The sequence below is a fragment of the Scyliorhinus canicula genome, chromosome 7 (assembly GCF_902713615.1).
Source record: "Scyliorhinus canicula chromosome 7, sScyCan1.1, whole genome shotgun sequence".
In the NCBI taxonomy this organism is placed as follows: Eukaryota; Metazoa; Chordata; class Chondrichthyes; order Carcharhiniformes; family Scyliorhinidae; genus Scyliorhinus; species Scyliorhinus canicula.
The window spans coordinates 38,793,814-38,810,841 of record NC_052152.1 but is presented as its reverse complement, the minus strand read 5'-3'; the positions used below and the strand labels follow the sequence as shown (position 1 = coordinate 38,810,841).

The window sequence follows — 17,028 nt, the reverse complement described above, 5'->3', positions numbered from 1 at the left end:
GTGTCTGGTTTCCCATACACTGTTGCAATCACTTCCCTATTTGTGTCCTTTGTCCAAGGCATCGTTCCATTACTATGCTAACTGTCCAGAAGATTGCCTCATTAGTAGCAGACAGAATACACAGTGGCTTGTTGCAGCCTGCTTGTGCTGCAAACTTTGTCCATTTTACCCTGCAAGCTTTGCGTTCCTCCATTTTGTATTGAGGGAATGGCCAACTTCGGTGGCTACACTGTCGTGGTGGTTGTGGGTACTTCCTTGTCTCCTTTCGTAGGAAGTTTTTGAGTTGCAGGCACCTTAGCTCGTTCCCCTGGCTAGCTGGAATTTCTCTGTCAGTTCGCCCAGTGTTGCGATCCTGCCGTCCGTGTATAGGTCCCTGACTGTCAGTGTCCCTCTGTCCTGTGCCCACTTCTTAAAGGTGGCGTCAGTCAGCGCTGGGGTGAACCTATGGTTGTTGCAGATGGGAGCTTTACCAGACATTTTGGTCAGGCCAAATTGCTGCTGTAGTTGGTTCCAGGATTGGAGGGTGGCTATTACCACCGGGCTGCTGGAGTGTTGTTTGGGTGGGGATGGGAGTGCCACCAGCAGCTCAAAGGTGACCGTGATCTTGCTAACTCAAACAGCTTTCTGTCTTTCTTAAGTGCTTTTTGGTATAGTTGACTGGAAAGACGACTGACAATAAACGCAGAAAATGTTGGACTATCTCAGCAGGTCTGACAGCATCAGTGGAGAGAGAACGAAGCTCGCGTTTCGAGTCTGGATAACTCTTTGTCAAAGTATCTTGTGCATCTTGATTTCCACTTCGGCATGTTCACCAAAGTCACACGTAGTTTGCTAGTTGCCTCAATCATGTCCAATATTGGTCAATTGTCTTGTTTGCTTCTTGCTTTGTGCAAGAAGAAAATTGTTTATATATTGTATTTGGTTGTTAGAAGTGCATGTTGGCTCAGTTGCAGTCATTTTGCTCAGTGTCTCAAAAATATCATCCAATTCTTTATGGTAGCATAGTGGTTAGCACTGTGGCTTCACAGCGCTAGAGTCCCAGTTCGATTCCCCGCTGGGTCACTGTCTGTGCGGAGTCTGCATGTTCTCCCCGTGTCTCTGTGGGTTTCCTCCGGGTGCTCCGGTTTCCTCCCACAGTTTAAAGGCATGCAGGTTAGGTGGATTGCCCATGATAAATTGTGTCCAAAGAGGTTAGGAGGGGTTATTGGGTTAGGGGGATAGGGTGGAAGTGAGGGCTTAAGTGGGTCGGTGCAGACTCGATGGGCTGAATGGCCTCCTTCAGTACTGTATGTTCTGTGTTCTACCTTCTTGGTGGCGAAGTAAGGCCTTTTGTCAGTTGTTATCTGTGACTGCAAAACCTCTCATCACACTTCAAAATGTCACTGCTGTTTTTACCAATACAAACACAGTTCTGAAACAGTTGATGACTTTGAATGTACATCAAAGGATGATGCATTGGGCATAGGCAACTTCACACTAATCAGCAAGCCAATGCATGATCAATGATCCAGGAATGTGTTCCTTTCAAAGCAAAAGTCTCTGTTATGATCCAAGAGTGTTGGGCGCAATTCTCCGCTCTCACGAAAATTCAGAGAATAGTGGGCAGTGTAAATTTTTACGGACGCGCTGGTCCGACGCCCTCCCGCTATTCTCCCCCACCCACGCCCGCCTCCCGACACGAATCGCTGCCCGCCGCTTTTTTACGGCGAGCAGCGATTCTCTCCTGGCCGATGGGCCGATTTCCAAGGCCTTTACGGCCATTTTTACAAGCGTAAAACACACCTGCTCTGGCCGTTCGTAGAAACGGCCGTAAAGTCCCGTTCCCGGGAACCATGGCACCGATTGGCACGGCCGTACCACGGGTTGGAGGGTGGCTATTACCACCGGGTAACGTTCGTTAAATTCGTTAAGCCCGCGATGCTGGAGTTCACGGCCGCGCGATACTAGCCCCAACCGGGGAGCTGAATCGGTTCCCGGTCGGGGGGGGGCGGAGGCTGGCGTCAAACGCGCCCGTTTTTGACGCCAGCTTCCCGAGTTTTCGTGACTCAGGAGAATCGCGCCCATTATGTTTCTTTGCTGAATGGTTATTTTTGTGAAATCAATGTGTCTGTTCCCGAGATAGAGTGCCTCCTGTATGTGTCCAACACAGCCGCAATGTGTTCCCTGGCTCTCCAATTTATAATGCTGTTTGCAGAAAATAGCTTAACAACTCCCAAGAGTTTCATAAAGCCAATGTTTCCTATTTTTTACCTTCCTGTTGCCAGAAACAGTGAGATTCAACAAGGTCCTGAACTGCTGCATGTGTTGTTAAAACTTGGGGATTCCTTTGTTCCTATCTATAGGCTGCTGCATGTGTATGGCAGCCTTACGCAAACAAAACACACAATGCATTTTTCAATACACTACAAATGCAAATTCAGAGAGTGGAAGTTTGGGTGAGAAGGGGGAAATTTTAAACAGCTTTCTAAAAATCGAATATTCTTTATATTTGTGTTTAACATTTAACTGCAAGTACTGCTTAACTTCAAAAGCTCATCCAGGTGTCAAAGTTTGGGACAACTGCTGAGGGTTGGAGAGGTACTTAGAGTGGGAGGGGGTGAATCCAGTGATCATGCTCCATGTAGATTCCAGCAATATCGCCAGGGTGAGGAAGGAGGTTCAACGCAGTCAACATGAGGAGCTAGGCAACAAATTAAGAAGCAGAACCTCAAAAGTAATAATTTCTGCATAATTACCTGAGTCACATGCAAATTGGCGGAGGACAAATAAGATTAGAAATATGAATGCCTGGCTCAAAGACTGATGTGGGAGAAGTGGGTTCCAGTTTGTGCGGCATGGGCACTAGTTCTAGGGATCCAGAAAGTAGGATCTGTACTGTTGGGATGGTCTACACCTGAACTATGCTGGGGCTATTGTTCAAGTCAGCAACATAACCAGGAGGCATAAGTAGAGGCAGATGTTCTTAATTAAATGTTTTTATTGGGTTTTAGTTCTTTCCATGTGACTGTACACTCAGGAAAAGGAAGAATGAAGCAATTCACGCAAAATACTCGGATAACATCGCCCCTATTCCAACTCCCCTTGTGTATGTACAGTGGCTTGGCACTTGTCCGCCTGTTTTATTGACACATTTCCATCTGCGGGGAGAGGTGACCCCACCCCCCAGTACAGGGTTAGTTTGGTATGTGTTTGCCCCCATTCTGCCCTGGGGCCTGTTTTTCTAAATTCACCTATATGTTTTAGAATTCCCTTTATACCAAAGAACCTTAAGGGCCAATATTCTAAAAACGGCGAACAGGGAACTCCCTCCCTGACTCCAGTACAGGCCTCTGTGAGTGCTATTCGGGTCAAACTCTCCTTTCAAGTTATCCCCCGGTATAACTCATACCTTCACTGAAGAATTTTACTTACTTACCCCTTAATGGCATTGATGTCCCGGGTCCTGCGTTCTTAAGGAAGTGAAGTAAGCTAATAACCACTTTTTCAGGTTAAATTATTTTATTATTAACATACTCTTTTCTATTTCATTAAATTAAAAACATTATTTACTTTTTGATGTTGTCTGGTTGGTTGGTGAGGCCTTCAGACTCTCTCTCTCTCTCTTTCACTTTCAAGTCTCCTGGTCATCTCTCCTGGTGCAGTTTTCTCTTTTTCTCCTCTTCTGTCTTCAGTGGCTGCTGCTCCTGCTGCTGGGCCGTCTTCCTTCTGGTCTGGTCTGGTCTGCCGTTGGGCCGCTTCTCTCCTGGGCCTTCCCTCTCCTGGGCCGCTGCTCCTGCTGTCCTTCTTCCTTCTTCGGGTGCCGCTGGTGTTCTGCTGCTGGTGTCTTTGTTCCTGCTTCTTGCCTCGTGGGGAGAAAAAGGGAGGAGTCTGAAGCCCGCGCTGGTTTCTTTCTCCCAGCTGTTCTGGAAGCCCGCGCTGGCTGATCTCTGGCGCGAGATCGGGACCTCCGATAAGGATCGGACTTCGGGTCTTAAAGGGGCAGTCCATCACAATTTTCCAACAACACAAAGAGCTTTTTAAAAACTTTTTTCTTCTGCCTTTCTCCTGCTGCAGGTTGTAATAACCATTTTGATAGACTGAAATTGCTGCCCACAGTTTCTGTGCTCTTCAGCTGCCACCAACCTCTTGTGGGATCTTTCCCTGCACTCTCCCCGATCAGATGTTGGCAGACCTCTATGTTTCAAATGACACATTCTGTATTTTCCAGAACACCCCGTCTTGACATTTGAAACATTACTATAATTTGGTTTATTGTCCCCCCATCCAATTGTACTAACCTACATCCCTGATCATTGTCATTTGTATGCATATCACAGACCAGTGTCAATACGAGTCTTGTTTTCCGTTCCAGTCCAACTTGTTTTCCATTTCTGATTGGAATGTGGTAATTGTGATATCTTTTACCCCCCACTGATCCCCTAGTCTTATTAATTTAAAATGTTCAATTGATCCTGCTTGTATTCCTAACTTCCCCATTATTTTTTGAACCCCTTTTTTCGAAACCGGCGCAGTAATTTCAGCTATCTTCTTCCTCATTTCAATACTGGCCTCTCTACCTTCCTTCGATACTGAATAACCCAAATAGTTGACTTCGCTTCTCCCAATTTGACATTTCTTTAGCCCTATTTTAAAGCCTGCTTCACCAAGTGTCTTAATGATCCTGGCCACTCTTTCCACATGTTTGTCCTGATCGTCATCTCCAATTAATATATCATCGATATATACTAAGGTCAAATCATCTTGAATCAGCTCCCTGATTATTGCCTGAAAGTGATTTGGAGAATTAACATATCCCTGTGGAAGTCTACAATATACATAATGCTTAGTTCCAAAGGTGAATGCTGTTTTCTCCCTGCTGTCTGGGTCTAATGGAACACTCCAGAATCCATTCGCCAAATCTATACTAGTTAAGTAAGTTTTTCCCGCGACTTGCTCTAAGGTAGCTTGTGGATTTATTAAATATCTCTTGTCCTTCTTTGTGACTTTATTTAAAGCTTTGTAATTTGTTACCATTCTAAATGTACCATCTGGTTTTCTTACTACCTGAAGTGGACTATTTGTTGAGGCATATGTGACCCCTTGAATAATCCCCTGCTGCTCCAATTCCTTGATTATTATCTCCAGCTCGCTCTTAGCTCCTCTAGGCAAAGGATACTGTTTTTGAGGTCTGTGTTGTCCCCCATGAATTGTGTGTTGAAATTGCTGGCTAAGCAAACCTGTGTCATTCTTACCTATCGCTAGGTTTGCTCCCATCAGTACTTCTTCCATCTTCTTCCAAGCTTCGTCATTTAAAATACTTTTCTCTTTCTGTTTCCTTATTTCCTCCATGTTATCAATTGGTTTTAATATCCTTATTTTTCCAGTATCTATTTTTATTAAATCTTTCCCTGCCATCAGATTATCAGTTCCTGATATTGCCAGTAATTCTCCCAATCTAACTTCTGGCCTAATATCCTTATTCCCTAATGCTCCTTCTACTATGTATTTCTTTCCTGTCGGATTTCCAGCTTCTTCCCTTATCATTGATATCTCAGCCCCTGTGTCCACTATAAATCTTACCCCCTTGTACACTACTACTAATTCTCCTTTGTCTGTTTCTGTGGTTAGATTTTGTATAGCCTGTTTAAGGGGAGAAGCCGAATCCTGTCAATATATACCGGGGCCTCCTCTGCCTCTTCCTCGGAATCCCCCTCGCGAGCGTCCCGGATACCCTTCTGGTGGTTGATATCTACCTTGCTCAATCCTCCCCTGACCAGCTGCTCTTCTTCTCCTATCCTCAATGAATCTGTCTCTTTCCTCCTGGCTGAGGGCTAGGAATTGTTCCCTTGGTAAATAATCTAGATTTTGTGGTGGAGGTGGCCCTTGGGACCGCAAATTATACCCATGTTGTGGCATTGCTGGTTGTGCTGGATTTTGTTCCGATTTGTCAGGTATCTGCCGGTTTGGTGGTCTAATCTGAGCATTTTGTGTTGAAACATTATTTTGGGCAGCTGCTCTTTTTTGTTCCCCTTTTGTGTGTTTATCCTTAAATGCTTTGCCTGCCAAATCAAATTTAACCAGTTCTCTTCCTATTTCTCTTCTAGAGGTCGTTAACAGTATTGTTGAGAGGCTTTTTCCTCCTGGAATCTTGGGTCCTAATTCCCTCAGGAATCTGACTACATCGACCCCCTCTTCCTTATTAACCTCATATATTCGGTCGATATATGGTGTGAGGTGTTCCCCTGCATATGCTGCCTCTGTCATCTCTTTCATTAAATTAGCTCTCTCATTTCCCAAATCTAACTCACTTATTAAATCTGAGACTTCGCCTGTAACTATTTCTCCCACTGTATGTAAATCAATCAATTTGGTGGATTCTCCTGATGCCCCCATTTTCTTCGCTAACTGTTTTAACCTCTGTGAATACTCAATTTTACTCTCCCCATGTTTCTTTGGGCCTGCTGTCTTCATTACGGCTGCTACTATTTTATACGGTACCATGCCTCCCTGTCCTTCCTCTGGACCTGGTGTAAATGACTGAACTATTTTCTCACTTCTGGGGCATGGTGTTCTCAAAGGGGCACCTCTATCTGGGTCCCTATATTCGGAGAAATGTATCCGTCGTCGTACCGGTTCTTCCTCAAAATAGGGGGTACTATGTTGTGCAAACTCTTCCACCGATTCTATATATTCTTCAAACCTTGCACTTGGTACCTGGCTATCTCGTGGAGCATAACTTGCCCTATCCATTGGAGTAGGAGCAGTTTTTTGGGGTCTTGGACGATTCTGTATCCTTTCCTGTGGTCTTAGTGCTGCTATTATCTGGCCTTGTGTTTCTGTGCTGTTCCTTACCCTACTCATGGCTCTTCCGAAACTGTCATACCCTTTGCTCATTTGCCAAATTTTTGCTTTGGGGGTAACGTTTGGTAATTCTAGTAATTTCGTAGAATCAATTTGTTGACTTCCGCCTAATATTTCTCCTATTTTAAGTCCCCTAGCTGTAACCTCTCTTTCCCATCCTTCCTGATCTCTATGGTGTACCATTTCTGCTTCTGGATTATAAATATAATACGGTACATCCTTATTTACTGGTTGATAAGTGGAAGGTTGTTGGTGTTTCCAGTAATCGCTATAATCCCCTATTTCTAATGGTTTAGAATTTTTTCTATTCCCTATTCCTCTCTTTGGTTTGACTATTTCCTCATTCTCGGATGAGGATGATAATTCTTCCTGTCCCATCACAGGAGGCGCCATAATCCCAACTATGCCTTGTTCCTCTTCACTTTCTTGTGGTTCAACGAAATGATCGATAAACGCTTCTTTCTTATGTGTGGCAGATTGCTGAGGCCAATTTTCTTCCTGAAACAGACTTGGATCTGGGTATTGAAAATTGTATCCCGTTGGGAAATTTTCACAGGAGTCCGAATTCTCTCGGCTATCTGATTCTAGGCCTGATTCCTCGTCACTTTCCATTTCTAATGGTTCATTTTTCTGCAGTTGTTTTATATATTTGCCTACCACTTCAGAGTTAATTTTGTGTTTACTATGGATCTGTATTATTTCTGTCCTGTTTACTCCGTCAATGATTTTAATCAGTTTGGAACACACTTTGCCCACTTGAGCAGCTGCATGCTTCTGTCTGTGTCCAAACACGATTAGTGATTCAGCTCGCTTTTCAAATGCAAAATGACAAAGTGCTTTAAGGACCCTGACTGAATCTGTATATTGCAGGGCTTTTGGCACTCTAACAAAGAGGGAGATATCTCCGTCTGGATACATATCGCTTGTCCAGGATTTCTTTTGCTCTTTTAATTTCTTCCATTCCCTTTTCATTTCTACATTTCTCTTGACCGTATCCCAGGGCATGAGAATTACCCTAATTGCCATTTTCGGATTTTTAGTTCTGTTCCTGGTTGTCCCTTTCAGGTGCACTCTGAAATTAAGGATAAGTACCCTTTCTGGGCCCTATCCAAGGCTGACCAAGGCACTATCTTCCTGCTCTAGTTAAGGGTCGATTGATTATTGGTTTCTGAATATAAGCGTCCCTATTTTCCAGAAAATGTCCGCACAATCCGCCTTACTCTGAGGATGATTTATTCTTTAGCCCCTTTTACCAGTAATGGATGCAAGATTTTAGTGCTATCACCAAAATGTCTTGCAGACTTTTTCTCAGGGTCAGTATCTTCTAGTCTACTGATTTTCACACCCAACCTGAGCTTCAGTCCCCTCGATCCACAGAATATCCTTACAAAAGCCAATCACACCTGACTTTCCAAACTAAACTCGGCAGGTAAAGTTTGACTCACACATAGACTAGAAACTTCTAATATTCTAGCCTTTTTGCCGGTTAGAAACTTCTAATATTCCACCCGTTTCTTGGGAACTAGAAACTTCTAATATTCTAGCCCCTACTCTGCTTAACTAGAAACTTCTAATATTCTAGCCTCGCTTTACCTAGAAACTTCTAATATTCTAGTCTTTTCTTGGGAACTAGAAACTTCTAATATTCTAGCCCCCACTCTGCTTAACTAGAAACTTCTAATATTCTAGCCTCGCTTTACCTAGAAACTTCTAATATTCTAGGCCTCCACGCTGGGCGCCATGTTTTTCTAAATTCACCTATATGTTTTAGAATTCCCTTTATACCAAAGAACCTTAAGGGCCAATATTCTAAAAACGGCGAACAGGGAACTCCCTCCCTGACTCCAGTACAGGCCTCTGTGAGTGCTATTCGGGTCAAACTCTCCTTTCAAGTTATCCCCCGGTATAACTCATACCTTCACTGAAGAATTTTACTTACTTACCCCTTAATGGCATTGATGTCCCGGGTCCTGCGTTCTTAAGGAAGTGAAGTAAGCTAATAACCACTTTTTCAGGTTAAATTATTTTATTATTAACATACTCTTTTCTATTTCATTAAATTAAAAACATTATTTACTTTTTGATGTTGTCTGGTTGGTTGGTGAGGCCTTCAGACTCTCTCTCTCTCTCTTTCACTTTCAAGTCTCCTGGTCATCTCTCCTGGTGCAGTTTTCTCTTTTTCTCCTCTTCTGTCTTCAGTGGCTGCTGCTCCTGCTGCTGGGCCGTCTTCCTTCTGGTCTGGTCTGGTCTGCCGTTGGGCCGCTTCTCTCCTGGGCCTTCCCTCTCCTGGGCCGCTGCTCCTGCTGTCCTTCTTCCTTCTTCGGGTGCCGCTGGTGTTCTGCTGCTGGTGTCTTTGTTCCTGCTTCTTGCCTCGTGGGGAGAAAAAGGGAGGAGTCTGAAGCCCGCGCTGGTTTCTTTCTCCCAGCTGTTCTGGAAGCCCGCGCTGGCTGATCTCTGGCGCGAGATCGGGACCTCCGATAAGGATCGGACTTCGGGTCTTAAAGGGGCAGTCCATCACAATTTTCCAACAACACAAAGAGCTTTTTAAAAACTTTTTTCTTCTGCCTTTCTCCTGCTGCAGGTTGTAATAACCATTTTGATAGACTGAAATTGCTGCCCACAGTTTCTGTGCTCTTCAGCTGCCACCAACCTCTTGTGGGATCTTTCCCTGCACTCTCCCCGATCAGATGTTGGCAGACCTCTATGTTTCAAATGACACATTCTGTATTTTCCAGAACAGGCCTTTTGACCCTGCTATCAGATCCTCTCTTTCTGGCCTTGCTCTCGGCCCTTGTCGTCTGCCTAGGTAGTTTCTGTCCTCCCCACCCGCCCCCATCCATCCCCTTCTTTCTCCTTTTTATTTGGTGTTTTGTTCCTCTCTTTGGAGCCGCGCTCTCTCCACCCCCCCCCCCCCCCCCCCACCCCCCACCCTCTGCTCTATTGGCCTTTGGCTTCAAACAGGTCCGAGAACATGTTGGTGAATGACTTCTACATCTTGTGGAAGTCCTCTTGTGATCCCCGGATGGCAAGTTTAATTTTCCAACAGGTCGGACAGCCACTCTGCAGCTTGGGTGATTCTGCTGATCGTCAACCGAGCAGGTTCTTAGGCAGGCAAATAGGAAGGCAAAGGCAAGGGTGTCAAAACCGCTCCCCATGAAGCGTTCTGGCTGCTCTGAGACCCTGAAGGCCGTCATGTTCGGACACGGCTCCACCCTCACTCCCACAACCTTGGACATTGCCTCAAAGAAGGCTGCCCAGAACCCGGCAAGTCTGGGGCAGGCCCAGAAAATGTGGGTGTGGTTGGCCAGGCCATCCTGGCACCGTTCACATTTGTCCTTCTACCCCAGAAAGAACCTGCTCATTCTGGTTCTGGTGAGGTGCTCTCTGTGCACCATCTTTAGCTGCATTAGGCTCAGCCTTGTCCTCGTGGAGGTGGAGTTTGCACTGTTCCGTGCTTCAATCCAGACTCCACTCCCACTTCTATCCCTAGTTCTTCCTCCCATCTTTCTCTTGTCTCATCCAGAGGGGTGCATGCTTCCTCCAGTAGTCACCCATACAGGCCCTCGCAGTTACCCTCCTCAATGTCGCCCTTTTCCAACAGTTGGCCTAATCGTGAGTGTCCCGGCGTATGTTGCTGTTTCCTTGCAGGGGAAGTTTTTGACTTGGATGTACCTGAGGTCATTTCCCCTCCCCAAGGCAGCTGGAGTCTCTAACCTATCACCCATATAGAAATCACTGACTGTCAGTGGCCTCCCATCCTGTATACACCTTTTAAAGGTGGCATATATTGTGGGAGGTGCAAACTTGTGGTTGTTGCAGATGGACATTGCGGCTGTTGCAATAGACGTTGTGGTCACCATTGGTTCCAGGTCCAGACTGTGGCTATTACCACTGGGCTCGAGTGTTTGGCTGGTGGGGACGGGAGTGCTGTTGTAGCGAGGGCTCGGAGGGACGTCCCTATGCAGGAACTCCCCATCATCCTCACCCATTCTGGTTCCTTCACCCATCCCCTCGCTCTCCCTGTCCAGTCGTATTATTGTAGGTTCGGAAGGGCTAGACCACCCATACTTCTTTTTCTTTGTACGACCCTTTTGGGGATCTGAACGCCATGATCAATTTATTAATTGTGTTAAAGAAGGCCTTGGGGATGTAGATCGGTATGGATCTGAGGAACCAGGGCAACACGTTCATCTTGATCATCTGCACCCTCCCGGCTAGGGAGAGTGGGACTGTGTCCCACCTCTGCAGGTCTTTTTTACCTTCCCCCACCAGATTAGTCAGGTTCCATTTGTGGATCTGTGTCCAGTCATGGATCCCCAGGCAGTGAAGTTAGCTTTGGGCTTGCTTGAATTGCAGTCCTTCCAGCTCTGCCCCCTCCCGTTTGGGTTCCCCGGGAAGATTTCACTCTTGCTTAGGTTGAGTTTGTAGCCCGAAAAGGCCCCAAACAGTTTCAGGAGTGTTGTGGGCCAGGGTTTAGAGAGCCCCAAAGTGTATCATGGAGTTCACCTGACCCACAACTTTTAATAGATTGTGGTTATGGGGAGCACACGGGCCTACGTTACAGGTGTGGTGCACCAGAGATCCACAGTACTTTTAAATTAAAACAATGTTTATTTATGAAACCAGCTAACACTTTATAAACCCACAGTAAACATCTTAACAACTATCAACACCAATAAATCCCCAAAGAATACAGTATTCTATTGATAACCCTTAATAAATTCCCAAACAACATCCGGAAGACAAAAAACCCTTTTTAACACAGAGATCAGGTTTCAATTCACTATTGAGAGCAGTCAGCACTTTGAAATCACCCAATTGATTTGGAGACAGTCTTTAGTTTGCAGAGAGAGAACCTTATGCAGCTCCTTGCTTTGCCTGCGGCTATCCAGCTCTCAAAACGAAACGAACCACACCCTGTAGCAAACAGCCTAAAATGAAATTAAAGCAGACAAACAGCCCGGCTCCACCCACTCTCTGACATCACTGCAGCTCTCTAAGGTCCATGACACAGAGGAGCAGGTCATCCACATAGAGTGAGACTCTTTGCTTTCTGTCACCTCTCTGATCCACTCCCAATTTTTTGCTGTTCTGAGGGATATCGCCAGTGCCTCGGTTGCCAGGGCGAATAGTAGCAGGAATAGCGGGCCTTGTGCCCCTGTGCAGCTGGAAGTATTTAGAGCTGGTGGTGTTGGTCCGTACGCTCGCCATGAGGGCATTATACAGGAATTTCACCCAGGAGGTGAACCCTGTTCCCAGTCCAAACTGCTCCAGTACCTCTATGAGGTTATCCCACTCGACTCTGTCAAAGGCCTTGTCTGCATTTGCGGGAGATGCTCACCTCAGGTGTTCTCTCCCCGGGACATGATCAAGTTCAGCTGGTGCCTGATGTTTGATGTTAGCTGCCTGCCCTTGATAAAGCCCATCTGGTCCTCTGCGACCACCTCTGGTATGCAATTCTTCAGTCGCCTGAGCAGGATTTTTGCCAATATTTTCACGACTACATTGAGCAGCGAGATGGGCCTGTAGGACCTGCATTCAGTCGGGCTTCTGTCTTCCTTGGGTATCAGTGAGGCTGTCACTTGTGTTAGCATTAGTAGCAGAGTTCCCCTTGCGAGCGAGTCTGAGAACATCTCCCTCAAATGCAGGGCCAGTGCTGCCACAAATGTTTTGTAGATGTCGCCGGGAATCCGTCTGGTCTTGGCGCCTTCCCCACCTGCATGGAGTTAATGCTCTCCATGACTCTTCTCCCAGTTCTCATGGTATTTCAATCTCCCTCCTCCCATCTTCCCCAACGACTGGGTATTTCAATCTCCCTCCTCCCATCTTCCCCAACGACTGGCATGTCCAGTCCATTGAGGAACTATTTCATCCCCTGGTCCCCTTTGTGGGCGTTCAGAGGTGTACAGTCCCCGCTAGAAGGCCTTGAATGCTTTGTTGACCTTTTCCAGCTCGGCTACCAGTCTGCTGTTGTTATCACTAACCTGCGCTATTCCCCTCAATGGCGCTGGCACACCTCTGGGCGCATGTATCACAGGCTTAGCATCCTTTTTACTTTGATACTGTATGTGAATGGTAAGGTTCCCATTCCACAAAAGACATGCTTGAAATTGCCCAATATCTCTTCAATATCTTTGTCATTGAGTGTGTCATTTAAATTTCTGGCTGTGTATTCTGTGTCCCAAACTGGTACATGCATATACCACAATTACCGATGCCTTGTCATTGTCCACAATTTCAAATTCCAGTGGCATACACATATCACTATTCTGCACCATAAGGCAGCAGGAACCTTTTGTCGCTGTGCCGTTTCCATTATAGTCTGTCAATCGACAGCTTGATTTTTTAATCTGTGGCATTCTGTGCATTTGTCTTAAATCTGTTTCTGTGATTAAATTTGCATGTGCACCTGTATCCAGTTTAAATGGAACCTCAGACCCATTAATGTTAAGTGTTGCAGCCCAAGGGCAGCATGGTGGCACAGTGGTTAGCATTGCTGCCGACGGCGCTGAGGACCTGGGTTCGAATCCCGGCCCTGGGTCACTGTCCGTGTGGAGTTTGCATGTTCTCCCTGTGCCTGTGTGGGTTTCACCCCCACAACCCAAAGATGTGTAGGATAGGTGGATTGGCCAGGCTAATTACCCCTTAATTGGAAAAAAATAATTAGGTACTCTAAATTTATTTTTTTTAAAGTGTTGCAGTCCAGTCTTTTATTATATCGGAGAGCTGATAAATTGTCTATTATCAATGTCCAGTGCATTAACCTTGGTTATCGCTTAGAATCATAGAATTTACAGTGCAGAAGGAGGCCATTCAGCCCATCATGACTGCACCAGTCCTTGGAAAGAGTACTCCACCCAAGTCCATACCTCCACCCTATCCCCCACCATGAAGGTATCTTTCAGAGCAAACTTAGAGGAATCATTATTTGCAGATAACATTTTGTCTTCGTGTCTTCACTTTGTACACTCTGAACCTTTCTAAATTTGGTGAACGATTGTTTGGATTTATTTGCTAGTACTGCTGAAGTGAAACGGCATTGTGATGCAAAGTGATTGAACTTGCTGCGTCGCGAGCATTACTTTCCTTTCGTCGGACAATTTTGTTTACTGTGGGCATGGCCACAGCGTGTGCACGTCATCACTCACGTGATGTCACCATCAGTGGCGTGTTGTTTTCTGTACTGCGGCACAGCATTAATGGTGTTGGCCACGTTTCCCGACTTTGCGCCTTTTTCTTCAGCCCTCAACTCCACATATTCAATTGTGGCTCATTCACTGGCTTTGCACAAATTAATGGCTTCTTCAAGTGGCAAGTCTCAGCAATCGTTCTCGCAATTGCTCATCGTAAATGACAAACACTGTTCGATCCTGCAGCATCGAATCCGCAATGGAGGAAAAGCTACAAGACTGCGCTCTTAGTTTTAAACCAGTAATAAACAAATCCACCGACTCCTCTTTTGGCAGCAGCCTTTTCCAAAACATATAGTGCTGGTACGTCTTGTCCACTTGCCCTTTGCAGTGAGCATCAAGTTTTTTTAGCACTATGTCAGATTTTGTTTTATCCTCGGTTTCTGCAAATTCAAACGAATTGGACAGTTCTAATGCTTGTGGTCCAGCCAAATTGAGGAGGAGCACAATTTTTCTTTGATCTGGAGCTGATTGTAGCGTGGAGGCAGATACTAAAACCTCAAAATTTATCCAATTCTGACTTAGTTTACCGGTCGTCCTGAAGTGTTCTGGTTTTTTCAGACCTTCCATCTTATGATCAGTGGATTGGTGCAGTTTTCAGATCTGTGTAGAGCCAAACTAACTATCTAAACTGACTGCTTACTTTTCAGGAATAAACTTCTGGTACCATGTGTTGTGCTTTGTGATTCTGATTTCAGGATGGATGTTATAGTGTTCACAAAGACAATAAAAAGCTAAGTTCTTAAACAAAGCTAACTTTTTATTTACACTACTTGACATAGTTTAACCTCTTATTCCTACAATAAACAATGAACAATAAATATACAATATATGCTCAGCTAACACCAATCTCTGCACTATCTCTATAACTATATCCTGCTCTCACTCACACACTAGCTTTCTCCTGTCTCTCTCCTAGCCTTCTCCTGGACTCTCTCCCAGAAGCCTGAGTATCAGTGCTTTATATAGTTTTGCATCTAGCTCTATCTAGTGGTTGATTCTGATATGGCATTAACCCTTTCTATTCTTTAGATTTTCCAGAATGTCACAGATGTAACATCTTCTGTTTTAGGTCTGAGGAAGTTTGACCTTGGAAATTCTCAAAACACCGGCCCTCACCTCGCTTTGGATATTGACAACAAGATCAAAGTGGATTATTATGCCCATGGCAAACCAATCCGAATCGCCCCCATTGCGAGTCAGGATCTGCCATTCATTGCAAACAAACTGGATGAGATTAAAGGAGGAAAGAGCACAGTTATAGCCTTCACCATATGGTGTCATTTTAACACTTTCCCAGTGGAACCGTACATCCGGAGGCTCCAGAACATCCGCAGGTCAATCCTGCGATTGTTGGATAGGAGTCCAGACACACTGGTTGTAATAAAGACGGCCAATGTCCAGGCCCTCCCACGGGAAGTCAGTCTCTACAACAGTGACTGGTATTCCTATCAACTTGATTTAGTGATGAGAAAGATGTTTGAGGGCATCAACGTGGCATTTGTGGATGCCTGGGAGATGACCATTGCACATTACCTGCCACATAACCTGCACCCTGAACGAGTCATTATAAAGAATGAAGTAGATGTGTTTCTTTCTTATGTGTGTCCATCTGAGAACAGTTAAATATTGTTTTAGATCCAGCTTGGTAATGTGGAGAATTATATTGCGTGACAGAATGAAGAGATTAGCAACCTGAAGTGTTTTTGAAGTGAATCTACTATTTTATTTTGAATGTTGGTGCCCTGCAGACTACAATGTTTTTGAAATTAATCGTAAACCAAATGTGAAGAACGCTTTGTATCACATGTAGATTAGTGTTTATTTATACTAAGTCACAATGCCTGCTGGAACGATGCGTCGGGTATGCCGTGGGTGTTGAAGGTCTGCCAAAGCCATTCGATCGTGGCCCTCCCAGTGGTTGCCTTCAATCGGTGGACTTCTATCCACTTGGAGTGGGCCTCCACTATGAGGAACATCGAGCCCTGGAACGGACTCGGCTTCAGGACCTTGGAGGCGGGACCAGGGCCGACCCGACTATTCCCAAGGGTGGAGGGGCGCAGCCAGTGGCAACATTTGATGCTCCTGGCACTGCACACATCACTGGGCCAACAATTTGATGTCAGCGGCAATTCCACGCCACCAGACGTAACTCCGGGCCACCATCTTCATTTTGGACACTCCCGGGTGTCCGTTGTGGAGGTCCTGGAGGAGGGGCCATGCCCATGTTCCGGAACTGCGACTTGTGTCCCCTAAAGAATGACACCATCTTCGACGCTCGGCTTCAGGACCTTAGTCGTACAGGCCTTTAGGTGGTCTGGCCAAGCCCAGTGTTGGGCCCCCTGGTGGATGATGTGCTTCACCCGGGATAGATGTGGGTCTGTCTGAATCCAACCCAAATGCAAGGTGCCATCACAGGTAAAGTGTATAAAACGTAAAGTGGTGATGACGGCACAGGCGTAGCCTCTGGAAGTGGGTTGCCTGGAGCTGATGGAGATGATAGGCTGGTTCGTTCTGAGGGAGATGTCAGCATCGCTCCAGCAGATCCACAGCTGATTGGAGGAGTCCCAGAAGCTACGGGCATAGCAATGAGTGGCACCGAGGCCAACACTACTAGTATGGCTACCGCAGTGGGGAGAGCCTGGTGCACGACGTGAGCATCATGAGTGAAGGTGTCTAAGGCATCGCGCAGTCAGTGAAGGCCAAGGCTGAAGGCCTCGGCAGAATGTCCGACCCGCTGGGGGATGTCACCCAGTCCCAGGCTGACCTTGATGAGGTTCTGCGGGACATGTCCCACTTTCAGATGGGCATGGCCGAGGCACTGCAGAGCTTGTCCCAGTCACAGACGGGTATGGCTGAGGCACAGCAGAACATGTCCTAGTTACTGAGGAGCATTGTTGAGGGGGCCAACACCTATGGTGCTATGAGGAATCACCAGGGCTGGCAGAGCCGGACGATGCAGGGGCAGCCAGGGCTTGAACAGCTGTCCCTCTGTCCC

The 17,028-nt window shown here is 46.0% G+C and overlaps 1 protein-coding gene across 1 annotated transcript in view; it reads left to right on the top strand.

Annotated features, from left to right (window-relative positions):
* LOC119969072 (NXPE family member 3-like) overlaps positions 1–15,656 on the top strand; it is a 71,182-nt gene extending 55,526 nt beyond the window's left edge. The window contains exon 5 of the mRNA XM_038802276.1: positions 15,103–15,656. Within this exon, the coding sequence (XP_038658204.1) occupies positions 15,103–15,656 (554 nt within the window). The remainder of the gene's footprint in view (positions 1–15,102) is intronic.
* The last annotated feature ends 1,372 nt before the right edge of the window (positions 15,657–17,028 follow it).